General features: G+C 33.4%; 3 protein-coding genes across 3 annotated transcripts; 1 reads left to right on the forward strand and 2 right to left on the reverse strand.

Annotated features, from left to right (window-relative positions):
- Positions 1 to 1129: 1129 nt before the first annotated feature.
- Positions 1130 to 3687, forward strand: Bm10435 (Uncharacterized protein; the record flags this gene model as incomplete). The annotated part of the gene is made up of 8 exons (XM_043078666.1): positions 1130 to 1205; positions 1329 to 1556; positions 1946 to 2134; positions 2215 to 2401; positions 2472 to 2586; positions 2660 to 2725; positions 3150 to 3271; positions 3504 to 3687. 8 exons carry the CDS (start codon positions 1130 to 1132, stop codon positions 3685 to 3687), a joined length of 1167 nt encoding a protein of 388 aa, XP_042934600.1.
- A 2743-nt stretch (positions 3688 to 6430) lies between these two features.
- Bm3011 (uncharacterized protein) lies at positions 6431 to 11884 on the reverse strand (the record flags this gene model as incomplete). Its single annotated transcript, XM_043078667.1, has 18 exons — positions 6431 to 6532; positions 6655 to 6735; positions 6910 to 7071; positions 7181 to 7279; positions 7420 to 7549; positions 7922 to 8072; positions 8200 to 8389; positions 8498 to 8629; positions 8833 to 9006; positions 9123 to 9347; positions 9565 to 9740; positions 9870 to 9984; positions 10117 to 10239; positions 10352 to 10598; positions 10748 to 10842; positions 10944 to 11133; positions 11324 to 11453; positions 11824 to 11884. 18 exons carry the CDS (start codon positions 11882 to 11884, stop codon positions 6431 to 6433), a joined length of 2583 nt encoding a protein of 860 aa, XP_042934601.1.
- Positions 11885 to 13744: 1860 nt separating this feature from the next.
- Bm4362 (Uncharacterized protein) lies at positions 13745 to 21678 on the reverse strand (the record flags this gene model as incomplete). Its single annotated transcript, XM_001899969.2, has 25 exons — positions 13745 to 13931; positions 14047 to 14125; positions 14258 to 14342; positions 14443 to 14601; positions 14679 to 14778; positions 15646 to 15786; positions 15854 to 15978; positions 16118 to 16288; positions 16361 to 16528; positions 16652 to 16718; positions 16911 to 17053; positions 17254 to 17434; positions 17514 to 17676; positions 17841 to 18013; positions 18212 to 18376; positions 18469 to 18614; positions 18965 to 19054; positions 19161 to 19241; positions 19310 to 19427; positions 19519 to 19640; positions 20225 to 20367; positions 20537 to 20685; positions 20941 to 21046; positions 21288 to 21443; positions 21597 to 21678. 25 exons carry the CDS (start codon positions 21676 to 21678, stop codon positions 13745 to 13747), a joined length of 3300 nt encoding a protein of 1099 aa, XP_001900004.2.
- Positions 21679 to 21925: the final 247 nt, after the last annotated feature.

Consider the following 21925-nt stretch of genomic DNA (forward strand, 5'->3'; position numbering starts at 1 on the left):
ACTCTCATCGAGCTTGCAACTTTCTTGAACTGTTAACTGGGAATCTCGGGAAATTGAACTGTTAACTGAGAATCTCAATATCGAAAAAGGTACCATGCACAGAATTAGATTTCCATAAGCAACACTATGGGTAGAATTAGCTGGGTAGAAAGGATACCTAGGATAGCATTACTGCTCAGTATAATATAGACTGCAGCTTCTTCAACAATTCAGTGTTGTAAAGTGAAGGAACAACAAAAGTGAAAGCAATAATACTTATTGACGAAATTTCAAACAATCGTGTCGCAATTTAATTAGTCCTAATTAATCGTTCATTCATTGCATAAGAGATGCTATAAACATCGCTGTAAACTGTAAAAGTTTAAAGTTTTCTTTGGCATGCTTACAGAATTCCTGTCAACCAGTCCTTCCAGTGTACATCTGCCATCCATGAAGCAATCAGTATTCTCTTTACAGCCCAGTACGTCCGCTTCCTTCCTTATAACTAACTGACTTTCATCGTACTTACTTATTCAAGATGCTGTGTCCTCTTTTTTAGAGGACAATTAAGTTAAGTCATTCAGCTTATGTTTTGAATGTTGCTTCTAGCAAGTGTATTATTAGATGGGAGAATTCCCAGGTAATATTTCATGTTTCCGTTAATAACGGAATTAGTTTCTGGCAATAGCACACAATTTGATTAGAAAAGATGTGACAAGTGTGACATGCATGTCCCGTTTAAATCTCACTTTTCCTGAATCCTGCTATCGCTTCCGTCCGACAATTTCAATGCACGAAACGATTCTGTCAGCTGCAGGACATATATTTTCGCAGCGTCACCTACGGTCAGTCCGACTTTTGTTGCGTAGTGGTGTGCGTGTGGTCGATTGTTAAGTCTGTCCTGTACTGCGGATCGGCTTATGTTGGGCGCGGGGTACAATATTCAGTGTTGTGGTTGTGGCTGCTCGTTGCGGTGAGTGAGTACAGCTCGGTTCACTCTTCCTTTTAGCATGCAGATGATTCGGTTGCATGCAGTTGCAGTGATTCCTTAGATGTCTCACACTAACTTCTATAACTATTCTACATTTTCAGGTGTTCACACTGCTGCACCTATCTGTCACTGTTGCTAGTGCATTCCAATCAGTGGGAGATGACCGACGAGGAGCATTCTGATTCTCGGACAGAAGACGACTATGAAGAAGGCGAAGAAGCATATGATGATGAAGGTAATAATATTTCATTGCTTCTGACGGCAATTTGAACTCTTAAAAAGCATTTCCCCATTTATCATGTAAGAAAATGCTTTGACATGTTGGAAATTCTTGTGCAACTTTTTCCGTGATTTGCAGGTACTTTAGACGAAGAGGAAATGTTGCATCCAGAAGAGAACTATCAAGATGAACTTAAAATGCTAGAAGATGATGCAAATTTATCAGTGGAAGAATTAAGACAAAAATACTGCAGCGTTGTTGCCGATGAAGAGTATGATGATACTCAGTCGGCATCAACATCAGATGATACCCGTAAATCTGAAAGTGTAGATGATACAGCTACGAATCTTGATTTCACGGAACCAGGTAATATTTCTCTACTTCTGTCAGTTTCTTGATCTTTGAATTTTTGAACGAATCTAACAGAATGAAAGCTAACGGTTACATTTGCTTTCTGTTAGTTACAAATATAGTTATTTCCTTCCCGTTATGCGTATTTTTTCCTAACTTGCGAGGCAAATTCTGATATTGGATCTAGCAAATTGTTTTTCTGTGAATCTCTCTTGTTCGAAACTACATTTAGCTTTCTCATTTAAAATGTTGCGTACAACTTCAATGAAATGAGGGTCTGAGATTTAAAGAGTTTTTTTTTTAAACTAACAATATGTATGTTAGTTTGTTGATGTAGCCCATCATTCCCCAAGTTACAGTAATCAAAGATTTCTAATTGGAGTCTTGTGTCTTTTTCCCTTCAGATATAGTTGCATCACCAGTTTCGTCTTCCAAAAAAGGAAAAAAAGAGCATGGGTATTTCTCAGATGTTGATGATAATGAAGAGGACACTGATTATGTGCCACCTGATCGTTGGCGGAGGATTGTGAGGCAGGGAGCAATGTATCAGGCCTCTGTACCAGAAACAATGTCGACGGGTTCCAGAAGTCCAAGTAAGGCTTTCTCAGTGTTTTTTTTTAGCAAAAACTTGTTTTTCATAGTTTCTAATTTAAAAATTTTTGGTCTTATGTAGGAGAAGAGCTTGAAATGCTTTTGTGGTCACCTCATTGTGATGTATCAATGAAGAAAGTGGAGGAATATTTGAAGAACTATTACGACAGGGTACTACAAAGCAATGACTCATCTTTGCCGGTCGAAACGCGTAAATCTGGGATTTCAAATCGAAGTTTTCCTGTGAAGGATGATGAAGACGCTTTGAAGTAAATTTATTTGTGTATTTAAGTAACAGCGTTTTTAATTTCCTACTTTTTTAGTTTATTATTTATTTAGAGCCCTACTGAATGCGAAGTACAATACAAGCATGGCATTGGCCAGTTATCCATTTCCACGTGCTAATGCTCCTTTGAAGAGTGTTGGACCAAATCCTGCCAAATGGAATGATCAGGTTCTTTACATGTTTTCCTGAAATTTGAGATATAAAACAGATTATACCAGTTTGTTAATACATATGCATTTAGGACTGCGAGCTTTTCGAAAGAGGTATGCAGATGTATGGAAAAAATTTTTGCCTTATTAAGCGATTGGTAAGATCTTCCGTTTTTTTTTTTTAATGTTTTTTACTCGGCATTAAAACAGGTGGTGGGATGAATGCTACTTTTTTTATAATATTTAACTTTTTTATTGTCAAGCTACAAGTGTAGTAATTTTGTAGTGATATGTTTTTGATATGTTTTTCATCAGAACTCGTGTTTTATGTTAAACTGTAAATGCATTTTTTCATTTTATTGCTTGTTTGTGCATTCGTTTCCGTTATTCTCATTTTCTTTCATATTTTTTTAATAGCGTTTATACACCATATTAATCGTTTGCAAGTGTCCAAATATCAAATGATTTTTATTACTACCATCACCATCGTCTTACCAAAAAAGCGAAAAGAAAGAAGATATTTCTCAGCAGGATCCGTGCAGCAGGATTATAAGTATTTTAATTTCAAAGTTGAATTTTCAGTTACCTCATAGGACTGTCGGTGAAATAGTACACTTCTACTACATTTGGAAGAAAACAGAACGTCATGATATGTACCAGGAACGAGTTCGCGAAACGAAAAACCAAGACCATCCTAACTGCACGTATGTTTATTCATAACGATACATCCGTTATTCCATAGCTATAATCTAAAAGCGTTCTTGTTGCTTACATTTTTCTTTTTATTGGGCGATTATAAATTATAGTAAGGTGCAGTTATCATTGAGGAAGAATATATGTCGTAATGGCGGTTAATTCTAAATGTGTGTTACGAAGGTTTACATGTGAAATTTATACTACTTGTATTTTCAGATGTTGTATATCAAAAGTTTTTAGTGATTTTATGGGTGGATTAATGGATCATATGGATGAAAGGAGTAATGTGAATGTATTGGACATAGCAGCAAATGCAGTTCCGGCTGAAATGGATTTGATAAGTAAGGACTGGGATTGGAACAATGAAGAAGATAATACGCTTCCTCATTTGGATAGCGATACGATTGCAAACGTATTACAGTGATGCTTTTGGCTGCAGAATAATTGTGTTTGCTGTTTGTGATCTCTTTAGTATTATTTTTCTTAAAGCATTTCCCTGAAAGCATTCATTTCGTTTAATTTTGACTGTATAAATAATAGGTTTAGAAAGTAATTGTCACGCATACGGAGCATTACTATGGCATGCGCTCATTCGTTTGAAGTAGCATTTCCACCGCTTTATCTCATTGTTTCTTCTTTAACCATGTACAGTTTCCGTTTATTTCATAATGCATCTAAAAATGGATTGTTGAACGTACTTTTTTCCTGTTGTAATATTCTATTATGAAACATGCAAAAGAATCTGTCTCTTAAACTGCAAAACCGGTGACCTAATCTGTGTTTAACGCATTTCATCACCAAAGCATTTTACAATTAAGAGACTAGGGCATTGCTTTCAATAGGTTAAAATTGGTATTTTTTTTAAATTTAGTGCGTTCCAGTTTCTCCAGCCGACGGTGACCATATCAAGTTTTGGCTCAGTATTGGCACCCGATTTTGCTTTACTTTTCATTTGTTCTCTGTTTAAATGTTCAAGGTGTGAAGCTGAAGGAATATAATTCGGTGATTTTTCGCTTGCCGCTGGTTTCTTCATTTTCATTCTAATTTATATTAATCTTACGCAAAGATTTCAGTTTTCGGACATTTTGGTTAATAAATCAACTTATTCTCATGTTTGTAGATGAATTGAAGCAGCTGGAGGGGTTAATGTTTTCAGGGACTGAAAGTTCTTATTGAGGTAATGTCGACAAGAGCTGAGTATTTATTGGCTTACTCTAAAACAGATGCCTAGTTCGAGTATGGTTCACCGGAGTATTATTTCTACAGTACAAAAATTGTTGTGTTTCTAAAATACGAGTAGTGTGTCCATCTGTAGGTCATGGAGATGACACAGATTTCAGCATCCTAAGTTAATACTGTATAGAAGTTATCTTCACTGATAGCTGCATCAAATATACGGGCTCCACTGACAATGCACACTGTATAAATATAGATATGAAATTGCAAGGACTTGGATTTGGTCGTTCGTTGATAAATTTGCAACTCCAAAAGTCAAAATTTATGGCTGATTGTAGGGACAGATTTACAGTTGGGATTATCAGTGAGCAAAGACAGAAATTTTTGCAAACAAATTTGCTTATTAAAAGCTTAGACAACAGCCGAATTGACAGTAATTTTGGATTTTCTCGAAAAATTACTACAATACCCATCTGAACTAATGTATTACTGCTAATGGTTGTACAGAGAAAGCCGAACAGTTTGTGATAATGAAAGATCACTGAAATTTAGGAACGGGTCAAGTACGTACCGTTTATGTGCTGCAACTAATCGTATCAAATCAGATGTCCTGCTTCATTATATATTTAGGAGGAGTATAACCAAGAAATGAAACAAACGCTTGGACGATCGTGGCTCTATTATCCATGTCTCCAACAATATTGCATACTTCATTCATTTGAAAATAGAAACCGCACATTCACTTGTTTGTTGATGTATGGAAACTCATTTTCAAATGCTAAAAAGTTCGACCATTAAGAAAGTTTTTTTTTTTTCTTTACGATGAGCTACTTTGTCGGACCAATCGGTCTTATTTCCAGCAGCAAAACATTTAATAAAGTTCACTGCTTGCGGTTATTAGGGTACAAAATCTGGCAGATTTGATGCAACAGCCTTTCAAATACTATTTGAACTACTGTGGGTCAGTTCACCTCTCCATCCATTCTATCCAGATGAGTAGCATGAAGGTATTGCCATTAGATATTAAAACAAGTGATCCAAACTGTTTCTGATTTAATAATGGTAAGAATAATGTTCACACATCTGTAAGATCGAGGTGGAAGTCATAATAAAGGTGACATATTTTCGCATAGGAAATTTTTTAGAATAATGGTCGTAGTTGTTCACTACATCTTATCATCATTCTTTCTCTTTTCCCTAATAAAAATTAGCTGTTTACTGACAACTGAAGAAGTGATTCGGTTGCATTTACATCATAAACTTTGACTGAGACTATCCTAGATGGTCTATGACCGTCGAAATCACCAATACCACACTCTTCAATATTTGATTCTCAACATTCTATTAAGATACCTTTATCAAAAAAGATTCTACATAAGACATTTTTCCAAGATATTAGTTTTCCTATTTAGCTTCATTATAACTACTTAAGGGAAAACCGAAAGGTTTTCCAGAAACATGTAGGAAAGAAACCCCATGATTTGAAGCTGGTAATCAGTTTTATAGGCATCAACTCGTCCTTCTCAATCCCAGAGGTTAAATTATAGAAGCTTCATTTAGAGAAAGGTTTTACATAACAATTCTTTGTTCTTTGTTAGTAGTAAAATCCATTTTTTTTTTTTTTTTAGAAGATAAAAATTGTTTATATCTAAATATAAACTTATATTTTCGGTTTCGGGTTGCTGGTGTTCTTTTTTATCTTTTTTAATATATTTATAAACCTGAAATTGTCTCTTTTGTTTGAATGTGTTTAGTATGCTAACAACAACCTGTTCATTTTTTCATTTTAGAAAACTAACTTTCCTAGTACGTTTTTTTAACTAGTAAATTCACAATTAGTATTTTAGCACATTTACATCAATAATTGATCAATTTTCGTTCAGGATTGCAAAACAAAGTAAAAAAACAAAACATATTGATAAAATGATAGTCAAAGAAGTTAAGAACTTCCAAACCCGATAATTACAAAAACACGGCAGAAAAACAACTGTTCACGATGAGACATGAATTTTCAATTCTGCTGTAACACCACTTTCCCACAGCCGTTTCGTTTCTTTATCCAGAAAATTTACGGAAAATTCCATCGTACAACTCTAAAAATACCACTCACTTTATCGGATGTGAAACGTTGATATTTTACGCTTCATAACTCAGTCTACAACGAGAAAATCATTTGAAAACAGATACGACTATCCAAAAGGTAGAAATGAGTCACCTGCGGGAATGCAAGAAGAAATTGAGCATTAAAGAATTTCCCTTCCTGTGGTATCACAGTTTGCAATTGTGAACAATCATTCTAGAAAATTTTTTTAAAAGCTTGTTCTATTAAAAAGCATGAAATCTGCTACAGAATCAAGTTTTTTTTTTTTTAAAGCCATCCCACCTTTCATAGAACGAAAAAGCTTTATTCTTACAGTGATGCTTTATTTCAGAATAATTTAAAAAATCAAATTTTTTAGAAATAGCTTACACTGGCACCTTTCACAAATTTTGCTACCGCTTTTACAATGACAGCTTCAACAGAAAATGCATGCGACGACTCGATTGCGCCTTCGATGGAAATTGGTACCTTCTGGTTAGACGAGACACCAACAGCAGTCTCAGTTGGTCCTGGCTGCGGTAAAACGTTTAACTTAAATGAAAGAAACTTCAAATTTCGCCCAAAAAATATGGCAAAATTCTAAACTGCTTTTAGATGAAATTTCTGTTGAAGATATTATCGAAGTTCTGAAAAAAGATACCTTTATTTGCGTATATTTCAGCTGCTGGAAAAAAAATCGAGGAATACATATCGGAAGATTACATAAGTATCCAAAGGTATCCACAAGAAACTTTAATTTCTGAAACAGAAAAGAAAAAAGCTACCCAGAAAAAACTAACTAGTCAGACACTACGTACGATAATGCAGATAATTTTCTTCAAAACTAGAAAGAATGAAATTGGAACTTTAAAGGAAAGATGTAGTGGAGAGACAAAGTACTTTTTTTGTTAGCCTCTTTTCCAAAGCTATAGTGTCCAGCTTTTCAATTTCTCCTTTGGCCCATAAGAGTGAAGTGCGCAAACGCTTATTCGCCAGCGAATAGTGCGACGAAGAAGATATCGATAAAGGACTGAAAATACAAAAAATAAGCTGGGGAGAATGTTTTGGACTATCTTGCTGGCCAAAAGAGAACTTTCTGAACACAAAATCTAGTCTTCTGGAATCGTATAACAATTGATCAGTCTCTAAAGGAGGCATCACCACATAAATCAGACTTTCCATGTCACTACGCTTTTCGGAAAGTTAGAAACAATGGCAGGATAGATGAAGGGTAGATATTACTGTCTATGTGTTGCCTATATACCAAAGCTGTGAAGATAAATAAAACTGATTCAATGGATACATTCTGGACGATCAATACAGGATGTAAATTAATTTGGAATGAGCTAAATACATTTGCACACAACTGAATAAATATACAAGAGTAAATCATAAAACTAACGACAATGGCTGCTGTTTTGCGAATAACTGCAACGCAGCACTGAATAAAGCACACATACCAGCATACAATTCTACGAAAGTTGTAGTATTAGTATCCGCATCAAAGCAATGTTTGTACAAGTCGAGCCACATATCTCGACATTTATGCATTCCTCAAAGTATAAGTCTTCACCAAAAGAATGCCTCTATTAAATTGAAAGTAATGAAAGAAGAGGCAATCAAATATTCCCAGCTAGAAAATCCAATTCATTACAGAGGACAAAATCGCAAATGACTTACTTAATGCACAAGCTTGCAAACGAATTGAAACTCTTTTAATGATAAAAAGAGCTGGCTTATCATTAAGTAATAAATTCGTATTTACAATAACCAAAAAGCTGCGTAGAGCCGCATACATGCTACACAGGCAGTCTACAAACCGCAATGGGAACATGAAATAACGTAGGGATTCTCGTGATGAGCATAAAGCCTGGAACATTCGACTCGAAAAATGTAAAGATATAATTGAAAATGTGAATTCAAATGGCTCATTTAACTTCATTATAAAGTGGCAAAAATAAAACGATGCTAAACGAACGGAAAGTGATAATCGAGCACCATTGAGATTTTCAATAGATTTTTCCAAAGCAAGAACCGTAAATTCGGAAAGTGATGCACAACAGATATCTCGTAAAGCTGTCAGCCACATTCTTGTCTGGAATGATTTCACCTAAAACAGAATTTGCATTTGAAACATTAAAGTAATAGCACCAGTAGAAAGAAACAGACTTAATTGACACAAAAGCCATAAGAAGTCAGAAATTATACAAGATAGCAAAAAAGAAGGAAGTGTTAGAATCCAGTCATTTGGAGCAAATGAATTGAGCTATTGTAATGATAGTTACGTAAGATAAATCAACGTATAACATTAACCTTTTTATGGATTACTTCCAGTATAGGAAGAGCAACCAACTTCCAATGTCCGTTGCGCATGGCTGACCGAGCAACTAAATAGAGAACCCATGGATCACTTCCCCAAAAATCTAAGTGATTTTTGGGAAGTCCAGTCACGTCGCTCAGTGGAGCATAAACTAAGCACGAAAACAGCTGCAATAAGATCATCTGTCTGCTTATAATTTAAAATAGAAGAATTTCCAAGACATTATAATTAGCTTTGAATAATTCAAAACAATAACTTGAGTCAAAATGCAATTATAACTTACGGTCAATTTCGTTAAATTTGTATTTTCATTCAGTTTCGATATAGACCAGACACGAAGACGAGAATAAAGATAAGAATGAGTTTCAGCGGCTGCTACCAAAAACTGTAACATGTGCAGAGCCGAAAAATTCGGTAGTACTGCGGTTAATAGAGCGTCCACTACTGCATCCACAGTTTCACGTGGGCAACTGTCATCACATATGAAGGCAGTCAGCAGACGATAAAACTGAATATAATTGATGGTTACAAAATTGTGTTAAAAATTTGATGAGCAACATAATATTTTGGTTTGCCAAGTCAGTAAAAATGTTCAAAGAACGAATTATTTATAACTGATTGATTTGCTTTTCGAACTCCTCTGAGCAAAACTTTGGATGATACAAAATTCCCCAAGTCTTTGACCACATATATATAATTTCACTCAATTCAAAATTTGAACTTACTTTTTCGGAATCTTGAGGTTTTACTGTCGGCAGTGATATAATAAAAGAGCTTTTCAAAGCTGATACAATATTCGCTTCTCGACTATATTTATATACATTAATATACAAATGCAGAGCTGCAAGTCGAACATCTGCATTTCTGCTCGATAAAAGATATGTCCAATGTGCTATGTTATCTGCAAAATGCTGTTGTTTATTCTCTATTGTTAGCTCTCTGGTCGCCTTGGAATTGAATCCATTTTTTTTTCTTTAACATGAACTAAATAGAATTTTCAATAAGTAATATGTTACTCAGAATAAAATACCTGAAAGTGTTGCGGTAATTTTATGGATATTTTGCGATGTGAAACGAACAAGAGTTATCAACCAATAAACGCGCATCAAATCATCCGTTAATGTATCCCCAAAACCCAGCAGGTCCTAATGTAAAACCGTCACATTTTGTTAGAAAACTGTGTTCTTGATTGAATAGTAAAAGGAATAGAATAGTTATACTTAACATTTGAATCGCTAAACAACACAATATGCTGCTTAGAAACTAATAAAACTAACATGCATATGAGATTCCGTTAGCATATGTGCGGCTGATGACAAGCGTTTAATATTACACAGAATGGCAACACAAAGAGTGCGATTTTCTTTGGATATCTTCAGCTTTTCTATCAGTAAAGTTAACTGAAGATATGAAGAAAAATAAAGCAAAAGATAATTTTATGAAATGTACTTTTCAAAACAAAATCAGAATGGAACAAAATCTTCTAAACTGAAAACAAATTATTTATATTACCAATTCAGATACAGCGAATTTACACGAGACGGCTAATGTAGTAAGTGATTTGATAAGTGCTAGTATCAACTGTTGATTATATGCTTCGTTGAGTATCCGTTCACCCAGTGCAAATACTTTCATTATGATTTCTACGTCACCTTGCATATTAGAGAATACACCAACCAAACCGATCTTTGTAGTCGGTGAAACAAGAGGAGATAAAAACGTAACACATAGTTTCTCAAACACTGTTTGCGAAAAAGATCTGAAGTTAGAAAGAAACTTCAAAATAATTTCCAAAACAGACGAACTTTTAACAGTCCATTTCAAAACTTCATTCAGAATTTTCATATCTTTCAAAAACTAAAACACTTTTTAAACAAAGAAGTTGTATTACGAGATGCGAAATATAACCTGGAAACACCAACAAATGCCTCAGTCGCTACAGTGGCTGCTAACCGTTCCTGGGCTTCCTCGGAATCGATACTTGTAACTATCAAATGATGCACCTACAATTACAATCGATATGGCTTAAAAATATTAAAAATAAGAAGTATAAGAAAGCTTATTTTTGCTATCTTCAAAATATTCACTATTTCTACGTCATTACCTGCTTATTTTCTGCCACAACAGAAGCTAGTTTGGCTAGTATTTGAAGAGTAAGTGAACGAGCAAGTGGATCATTTGAATGGGATACTTTGAGAACTCGGCGAGCTACTTCATCATTTGAGAAAACAAGTCTTAATTCACTAGAACATTCACCCATCACTCGTACAATACATAAGCGCAGCTCATTGCACCTAAAGCATGCATTATATATAGATAATCCTTAAAATGATATCTGGTTAATGAAGAAATTCAACGTTACCTTGCAAGTTTTAAGAAAGGAAAGTCTTCCTTAGAAAAATTTTTAATAAGAGAGTCCTTTTTATGAAATCAAAAACGAAAATGACAGCCATCTCAATGCTGACCATTTCAAAATTAACTCACTCATCACGAAATGCTTCACAAAGTCGGAGTACGGCCGCATTGACGAAGAAAGGGAACGGATTCTCACGCAGAAATGTAGTCATGTTGACAATCGTAGCCATCTTCTCATTCAGTGCACGTGAGCGCAATCCTGAAAGACAAAATGTATTTGTCAGTACTATATTCACAGCAGATCTCAACTTTTTCAAAGGTATTCAAAATCTTTCTTTACTTTATTTTCACAATATGACTCTTAAAACTCTTCACTGTTCACTCAGACTAATCTTTCATTAGCACTACAGAAGTATATTATGTGGGTAAAATTCCTAAAGAAGATATTATAAGTGTAACATTACTGCTAAATGTAATGTAAGCCCGCAGTTTCCTGTCATTTAATATGTTTGATGTACTATCTTATAACTTGAATACCACAATCTTGAAGCACCACCATGTTTACAGCAAACATTGACTATTTTACAAATGCTATGTGAACAAAATTTAAGCCCACTAAGTTATTTTACCTAAGATCTCACCTTTTTCAAGAGTATTCAAGGTCATATGACTTCTAGTTGATGCATCCATGCTGAGCGTAATCGAAGCCTATTAAATTCACAAATTAATTCAACCCGGACAATCGACCGCCTGAAAATTAACTGCAACTGTTATTGCAAAAAGAAGGGAAAATTCAAAGCTTTGCAAAAAGCGTCTCGAAAATAATGCTAGAAAGAGTACATGATCAAACCTTTATTGATCATTCTAACAAATTCCTGTACACTTCATCAACCAAAAATTGAATAGCTATGTCATTTCTGTAACTGAACAATTTAAATTCATACAAGCAAAATGTATTAAATACTTGAAAAATAAAACAAAAATACTTGAAAAATGAAACAAACGAACAAAAATGTGTCAGTTTTACGAATCAATGTCATTTTGAGTGTATGATTATATGAAAGAAATTTTTGTTTCTAACAAGCCCGAATTTGACGTTCTCAAAAAGATCATCAGACAACAAGATGATTAACTGCCTCATGTCCACATATAAATTAAACGAGTTGGAACAAAAGACTGAACAAAAGATACAATATACAGCAAAAGATATAGTAAATCATCGCAGTGTCCAACAAGAACTTAAACTTACAGCAAAATTAAGTACTACAATTAAAATTTCAAATGTATTCTAAGAGCCATACTCCACATTATGTACACTGCATCACATATTAATTGAAATCAGTTCAGTGAGATATATTGCAACTAAGCAAATAATCTCTACACACATTTTTCAGCACCGTATCATTGAAAATATAACTTGAAATACGACCTCATGTTCCATAGGTCATATCGATAAATCCTTTTTGATATGACAATTTAATTTCAATTTTGATTAACATCTTAACTTTTACTTAGGTGTAGGAATGACTCAAGTTTGCATCGCCTTATACTAAACAGAAAATGATTCAAATTGGGCTCTTCATTTCAATATTGACCTTCGGCTTAATACATTTATAACCACTGTAATAAACTCCACTTCCCACAGCTCAACGATCCTTAAGACAGAACTAGAAATATATTACATGATCAATGTAAATCTAGTGAACTCTCAAAGGAGATTGGAAGAGAAATCATCTTCTGTAGGTCTGTGCAAAATGGATCACAGCAACCGAAATAAACAAATATAAATGATATTATCGGTAATAGCTTCACTATAGATCGGTAATTCCGCACTTCGTCTTCAACTTCTGAGCTCAACATACAATCCTACAAATAGCCATAAGCCCTACAGTAACCAAAGCAGGAAAATTAGCAAAACTTCCATACATTTTAGGACATTCGAGATGATTAATAATAAATATATTCTAGTACAGCTACAATTTGAATCAATTTGATGAACAGTAAAATAATGTTTAGGAAAACTGATAGCCGCATAATTTATGAAAGCATTAATTCATAAACAGAAGTGATTAGTTAAAAAGTTGTTGTTATATATAGTAAGCTTCAACATATTTTCAATTCATTCAACAAATACTTAATCTTTTCACCATTTTGAATAAATCACGAGAAAGCAAGCAAAATTTTACCAAAACTAAAAGCGATTCCCTCTAAAGTAGAGGTAACTCGAACCACAAATCAAAAATGTGACCTAATTCATAGCGCAAGTGCAATTCATTAAAACATTATTAAGTATACCATAACACAGAAAAATTGCTCCAAAAACTCAAAGATAGGTAAAAGCGAGAATGTGTTGTTGTTTAACAGTTTCTTACACTATTTAATATTATTTCGTAAACGACACAAAAATAAAAATTCAGCTAAGAGAAATGTATAGTGAAATGAGATAATAGAGAGCGAAGGATTAACAAGTCATGATGAAATTAAATAATGCTATGAAACAAAGCTTGCTTGTACAAATATAATTACAACAACATTTTCATATTCCTTCTTTCATTTTCTGATTTTCGGCATCTCGAAAAGCTGCACACGATCACGACAAGCAAAATCGGCAATTCCTTGAGGAGTGAAGAAAATAAACTGATAGGATGGGTATTGACGAGTGGCAAGATCTGCGAAGAGTTCCATCACAATTTTCCGATTGTTCAAGTCCAAGAAAACATCGAACTCATCCATGCAGCTAAAAAATTAATCATTTGGAAAAAAAAATTAATCAATAGCATAAGACTAATTTTAAGTATTTGCATTCACATTATATTTTGTCCCGTAAATTAGTTATTAATCACAAAACATACCGAATGGGTGTTCCCATAGCCTGCCACAAAGCCATGACGAAACAAGCAGAGGTATAAGTCCGTTCACCACCAGATAAACCTGCATTAAATTTCATATTTTCAGAAGAAAATGTACCGCTCAATTCTTCTTAATTACAACTTCATATAATAAAATATGGATTTTCGAAGTGAAGAATATGAGCTCTCAGTATGGTCGAGGATGAAATAGGACCTCTCAAATCCTGAAAGTTGCCTTTCCCTCGATAACGTTGAAGAATAGCGGCCTGGTCAATTTCTTGGTTTTTTTGAGTGCTCGCCTAAACAACAATAAATGAGTTGTTGTGAAATATTATTGAAAATAAATAACTCAAACTTCTATTTAAAATTGAAGCATAATAAAATTAACATGCAACCAACCATTATATAAATAGCACGCTCTTCATGGCTTATAATCAGTGAACCTTTGAAATTCCTTATTGACATTAGACCACCGTACAATTCACTGAGTCGCTCAGCGGTTAGATTTCGTACTTCCAGAAATTTTTCATTCCTTAATTTTAGTCGCTTCTTCAGTTCCTGTAGTTAACTTATAATAGTATAAAACAACCCTACATTCAATAAAAAATTGAGGAAATAATAATTCTACCACATACCAAAACGACTTGTTTGGCACTGTTATATTTTTTTTGTAAACGTTCATAATCATTCTGCAAAGCACTCAATGCTTCTTCTGATACTATAGTACCTTCCAAGCTGTAATGAAAAATAACAGTAACAAATAATACGAAGGATTCTTAAACATTTTACATTCCTATTGTTATGACAGCAATGCCTTCAAAACTAAAGTCTTTCCCAAACTTGGGCGACTGAAACTTCCACATAAAAATGATCTAATACTAAATATGTGACATTATATTGTAAATATGTTATGCCATAGCTATCATAATCTTTTCACATCAATTTCCTAATACTATAACAATTACCTCTTATGTTATTATTAAGTGGAAGGCCTATTTTATTTTTCATTACAGAATTCCAAAGCATTTGAAATGTAAAGGCGATAACAACAGATAAATTCGTTCCTAATTAAACCTTCCCTCCTACCGTTAATTCTTATTTACTCATATTCTGAGGCTATCTTGATCAGAACAAGACAAGAACAGTAAGAAAATCGTTTTGGAAATCTAAGTATAAAAAGAGTAATCTGGTTTAAAGAACCTAAAAGTTATATACAAGCATAAGTATAAAATATCGATCAGAATATAACAAATAGATTATAAGAACAATGGCATGGAAGAACTAATGCATGTGAATGAGATCTTTTTCATGAAGGGATCGGCTACAAACTTTTCGAAATAAGATTATGACAAGACACATATTTAAAACAAAGAGCTAAAAACCAGAAAAACATATATAGGATTTCTAGAGGAAAAAAACAATGATAAATCAACAATTCTTTTAGATGTCTGAAAAGTTAGGGCTATTTATTTCAATTCCTCATTTCTGGGTGAATTTATAAATTCTTTCAATAATTTAGTAAATCATTTTGCAAGCTTTAAAATACATAAGATATAATAAAATTTTCAAAAAAAAGTACACGAAAGTAAAAATAACTTGAACCTTTCCTGTGCAGATTGAATACGACGTTCCAATTTTCTATATCGTTCTTCAGCTTCCGCCGTGTCTGGTAGACTTGTAAAATCTGGAGGCACATCAGTAACGAATTCTCTAGCTTCATTTTTCATTTTTTCCAGTTTCTCGCTACAAACATTAGATTTGCTTTTATTGCACTAAAATTTCATCCAGTTAATCTGGAAACTTTACTTACTTCAGCGTTTTTACTTTCTCCTGTAGATCATTTATATGAATTTCCAGCTTTGACAACTTCTGACTATATTCATTCTCATAGTTGTTCATTTTATCGATTTCACTGCTACATTCTTCCAAATCTGACTAGAAGTGGAAAGCAAGTCCTTTAACAATTTCTAAAGAGATTGTCGAAATAGTAATACAATATAAAACTTCAGTAACACAATTTACAACTCGAAATTTCATTAAAAACATTAATTCCACTTATCTCTAGAGTACATACTTCTCTTTTCTTGAGTTCATTTTCGTTTTCTTTTATTTCCCTAATTTTTTCTCTTCTTATCATTTCTGTATCATGTAACAATTGGCGTGAACTAGTTAGTTGTTCCTGCAGAACGTTTTCAGATTGTATGAGCTTTTCTTTCTCTCTTCTGTACTGATTCAAGCTTGAAACCTAAAAATCAAAAATAATCTATGTTGATATAATGAAATATTCCGATGAAATGCGGAATATAAATGCACCAACCAGATTCATAACTTGACCATCAACACTGCCTTCAAATCGTGCAGCATCCAGTCGCTTCTGCAGAGAGCGTCGTCGTACTTCATCTACTCTTAAGCATTGCAATTCTTGGCTTCTTTGTTGCATCTCAGAAGTCAAGTCTCCTTCTATTTTTTGACGATTTTTTTGTATCTGAAAAGTTTTATCGCAATTGTGTGTGCATACTTTGAAATTGCTTATTTTAGTGTGCATTTTTTTCTCTTTTGATGTATTTTCGCTCATGTCTAGCTGTAAAAACAGAAAGGTTTATAAAACCTTTGCTAAAGACGCTCTATTATTTCGCAACTCATCTTCTGTCTTCGTTATTTGATCATTTAGTGATCTGAAATAAAAAATATTTAATTTAATGCTGGAGAAAACAATAATGAAGTTGTCACATTTTTAAGTTGATGATTATTTCCTTCCAAAATATTTTAACTAATGGCCGACAGTTAATTTTTTTTCATGGATAGATAAATTAAGAAATTTTTATGAGACGAAAATAAAAACCGTTCGACAAAAGAGCAAAAGTCACCTGATATTAGCTGTCTTAGTATTAGTCAATATGACTGACTTCTGATAACGATGATTTGCATAAAAGCGATATACTTGATCACCCGTTTTTGCAAATACTTCATCACCATTTTTCGTGAAACCTTTGTAAACATTTTTTGGAGGCTAAATAAAAACTTCTAGCAGCATTTATGGAACAAAAATTCTAATTTGGATTCTAAAAAAGGGAACCTATCGCACACAAACTTAGAAAAAACTTATAACTCAAAAGTCAGAAACCATAAGGGTTAACGTAAAGCATAACGCAATTTACATTTGATTCCATGTGGCAAATAAATATATCTTTATAATAAAATGGTACTTACATTTTCTGCCATTACTCTGCGCGCTAAACTATCAGACCCAATCAGAAGAATAGATTCCATTTGTGTCTGATCAACTAATACATTGAAAACATTGTCATTCGTAACAGTTATCATTCTTGCCACAGTTAAATATTCTGACGGTGGTTCAAACGAAGTTATGTCATATCGGCTCTCTAGAAATCTAAAAAAAATAACAGCCAGAAGTGTAGCAGAAGCCATGAATTAGAAATATGAAATATATTACGATAAAGAAAAAGTACTTGCTAATGATGTATCCCACAGCGCGGATATTATAACTCTGGAGAATCGAATCCAGAATGTTCCTGTCATGTACATTATCACACAACCATACTGATAGTAAATGACGCAAACAGTGTTCTACGGCCAATGCCCAGGAATCATCTTTTATTCGTATATAAGCACCTAAATTAGTAATGTTAAATTACTACAATTTGTGATTCATCTGATTTATCATAACTACGCTAGAAAAAAGTGATCTTTTCTTCCGTTATATGAAACACTACCTTGACTGACAGCAAAGCCAATTCTGACAATTATGTGAAAAACATACGATAACCTAAGTTTACCTATAGGTCCAATAGGTTTTTTTGAAAATTTAGCAACATTTTGTTCAATTAAACTGATAATCTGAGGCGCCGATGTACCAAAACGAGCTAGATCGCTTTGTTCCATTGCCACTACTCGTTCTCTCTCATCACGTAATTCTCGTAACACAACATTCCAGTGAGAAATTTCTGCTCTGAAATCTGGTATATTTATGAATAAATACTTTAGTCACATATATCTGCTTTGAAAGATATGCTTTGTTACGAGAATTTCTTTGATATAACTGCTAAATTTTCTCTAAAGAGCATATGGAAAGTTAACACTTTATAAAAAAACAATACCGCAAAACTGAAAATTAAATAACTTTGGTAAAATAAAGAGAAAAACCTACTCAAGGCTACGCTCTGCTTTTATCGCATCAGCCAATTCTGTTTCGAAACACTTTTTTCTTTTTTCCATTGAATACTGCCTCTCCTTCACTGTCGTACATCGATTCTCTAATTCAAACAGTTCTGCTTCAATTTCAACAATACTGTATTGAATGCCCTGATTTTTTCTATAAACGCTATATTAATAAAAAAACATATCCAAAGAATTTTCAAAATTAACTCTTTGTGACATACATCAAAAGATATATGATTCAAGTACTTTGCTTCAACCTCCTTCAGTTGCTGCTCCATTGAACCAATTTCCGCATTCATTATCCTATGATTTCGTTCTACAGTGTTCAGTTGTTGCTCAGTGTCCAGCATTCCATCACGTCTACTCTTCCTCTCTTTTCCCAAATTTTTTAACTAGAAAGATAATCTTTTACAAAGATAATCCTAACGTAGTTTCAAGAAATAAAAATTATAATTACAGTCTTTTATATTTTCAATCCAATTGCTATAGCCACTGTTCCTATAATATTATTATCAGGATTCTTTTTCGATTACAGGATTTGGTCCCAATAAGGATGCTTCCTGAAAAGTGCTGTCGAAATCTAAACCATTTAGCGAAATTTGGACCACTCAAACTTTCTATCACGTACTCTGAGGAACTATGGAAAAATAATAAATAAAATTGTACAAAAAACAATTAGTTTTTGGCCTCAAATTAATGGACAATATTCACATGTGCATTAAATAAAATTAAGAAATCATACTTCATCCTGGAGATCCTCTATTTTTTTTTGCAATTTTTCTTTATTTTCTTGCATCTGTTCAAACTTCTGAAGACAGTCTGCTTTCATTTTCTGAAATATGAAATATACATAACGTAATAAAATAATGAGAAAATACGAGAGAATTATTAAGCAAAATAATCCATGAATTCAGTCACAATAAATATGCTCAACTAACCTCCTTTATTGCAAATCCTCCTTTTAATTTTGCATAAATTTCAGCAGCCTTTGTCAGCAGTTCATTGTGCTTACAAAGATCCTGAAATAAAACGACAAAGTTGTGATCCCGCAATTAGAACAAAATTGTTAAATGAAAAAAAATCTAACCTTGTGACAGTCCCTAACTGGTAGCCAACGAAGAATATTTTTCAGCTCTGAGAGGTTTTGTTTATTTTGTTCCATATTTTGGACACGCTTCCGATTCTCACGTAATTTTTCGATTTCCCTGTAAAAGATTAAAGTTCTAAATCTCTGAATCTCTTCTTCGTTTTGAGCAGGTTAGAAATTTGTTAGACATAAGGGAAACTGAAACAAACTTTAATTTATTGCAGCAATCTTGTCGAATAGACAGCACTAGTTTTTCCGATTCATCACTGTATGTTCCACTTTCACTATAACATCGTCGCGAGAAATCTAATCCTGTTGCAGACATAAACATCTGAAAATCATGTAATACTAAAATACAACCCATAATTTGGTGCTGGAAAAAACCATTATACCTCAAGTGATGTATAAAGCTTCAACGAGTAAATTATGGCTCCATCAAATGCCATCACTGTTCCAAAAGTACTAAAATTTTCGTTATACAAAAAAAGGAAAAATCAAAAGTGATTTATTTTGTTACAAATTTCTTTCAATTGAGGAAGTTGTCTCAGTAATGTTGATGATTAATCATGTGTAAGGTAAAAAGTCTAATTTCCAAGAGTTAAGAGCAGGAATTTCGGATTTACTATAGGATGCATAGCATGCAAGTATTTCTGAACCTCGCTCTTCTAGTTTTTCTTGGAATTTCAACAAAAAAATAATGACCGGGAACTAAATAATAATGTAAAAATTAAAAAGAAAGAAAGAAACTACTATATCTCTAGCTGTACTTTCTAATCCAGCAACTCATTTTTAAATCTAACAGAAAAATATAAGAAATCAAAGAAAAATTGTGAAAAATATAGAAGATAGGAAATTTTCCTCATGAAGAGGAAATCCCGGATTATTCCATTGTTATTATTACCAAAAAAATCAAACATTGTAAAGTTTTTCTGGCTTCAATTCATGCAAAAATTCGCGACATCGGTTTTGAGACATCCAGAATATCGGGTTGTCAAGCTGTATAGAGAATCTTGCTAGTAGTTTATCCAAATCAGTCTTTTTATGACTTACCACCTGCTCTAAAATCCCAATCATTCAAAAAAAAGAAGACTCGTAGATTTCATACAAATTTAAATTCCTAATGACAAATGAGCAACAATATGTATACACCAAAGAGATATAATAACATAAAAGTCACCAGGTATGTTGTACAGAAAACTGAAAAAAAAAAAAAGAATCTAAACGAACCATTACAGCGTCCTTCTTCATAAGTGAGAGATTTCAGTTGATATGTTGACGAAGTTAAGCTTATAGTCCGCTCAACAGCAATAGCATCGCCGTAACCTGGATATTTTCCGAAGCCGCAATTAGTGAGTACTATCCTTATTTTTGCACGACTATAATCCAGAAATCTAACTACAGATATTAAGAATATCGGTGGCTCAAAAATGATGGCAGATATAAAAAGCATATCAACAGCTGCATATTAATTAGCTCCAAAACATTTCAAGGATTATCTCTTGAAACTTACTAGTACTAGAACCGGTTTTTGTTTCATAATTTCAAAAAGAAAGTAAATGAAATTTCGACGATTTTACTATTCATAATATAAAATGCTGAATGAAATATAAAGTACTGAATAGCTAACTCACTTCTGACCATCCTTTATGTATTGTTTCATTGCATTCCCACGTTCATTTTGGCTTCCTCGACCTCCAAGACCCATATTCAATGCCGCAAATAACGCACTCTTACCAGCTGAAAAACATTTACATTTATATACAATTATCTGCTCTACCAATAAAATATTAAAAGTTCCTAACATTCCCTTTCTCTTCGAAGCTAAAAGCTATGGAGTATGTATCGAAACTTTCGAAGTGCCATAATCAAAGAGCAAAGAAATGAGGAAAAAAGAGAAAACAAGAAGTACAATACTTTTCTTTTGCCAGCAAATAACAACATATAATTTATCTGTTACAACAAATAGACGTAAGCTTACACCCATTCGATCCACCGATGAAGAAACAATTTCTGTTGGACAAATCAAAATTGATTTTTAGACTTTCATGACACATGAAATTGAATAATTCAATTGAAGCGATCCTTCCTGGCACTTCGGCAATTCTTTTATTCAATGAAAGCTTTGATACCTCGTCTGCAAAACACTTGTTCTGGTCATTATAACAATTCATAGCAAAGTAAGCTAATCTCTTTCTGCCAACCTTTTGCATTTGAAAGTTTATTTTTATTCAAAATTTGTGGTACTGAAGATATTTGAAAGGAAGGAAAACACAGGAAGCAAAATAACCTTTATCCGTACCATCATTCTTTTTTTTGTATTTTAAGGTGACAGAAAAGCATGAAGCAGATTGACGTTTTGACGCCATCATGAATTATACCATATCTGAAACAAAATGTTCACAAGTTTTTGCTATACCAATGAGTCATAGTCAAAGCAACAACCAATCCTCATACAAACAGCCGGCAATTCAACATATTTTTGAAATTGGCCCATTACATCTGTCATATTCCAAAGTGAATGAAAAAAAAATTCAGCGCCGCCTTGCAACGCTCCTCCGCTCCGAGTCGTCTTTTCTCCACAAATATTAGTTATGACCATTTGGCGGTTGGCCGACC

The sequence above is a fragment of the Brugia malayi genome, assembly GCF_000002995.4.
Source record: "Brugia malayi strain FR3 genome assembly, contig: Bm_v4_Chr2_contig_001, whole genome shotgun sequence".
NCBI lineage: Eukaryota > Metazoa > Nematoda > Chromadorea > Rhabditida > Onchocercidae > Brugia > Brugia malayi.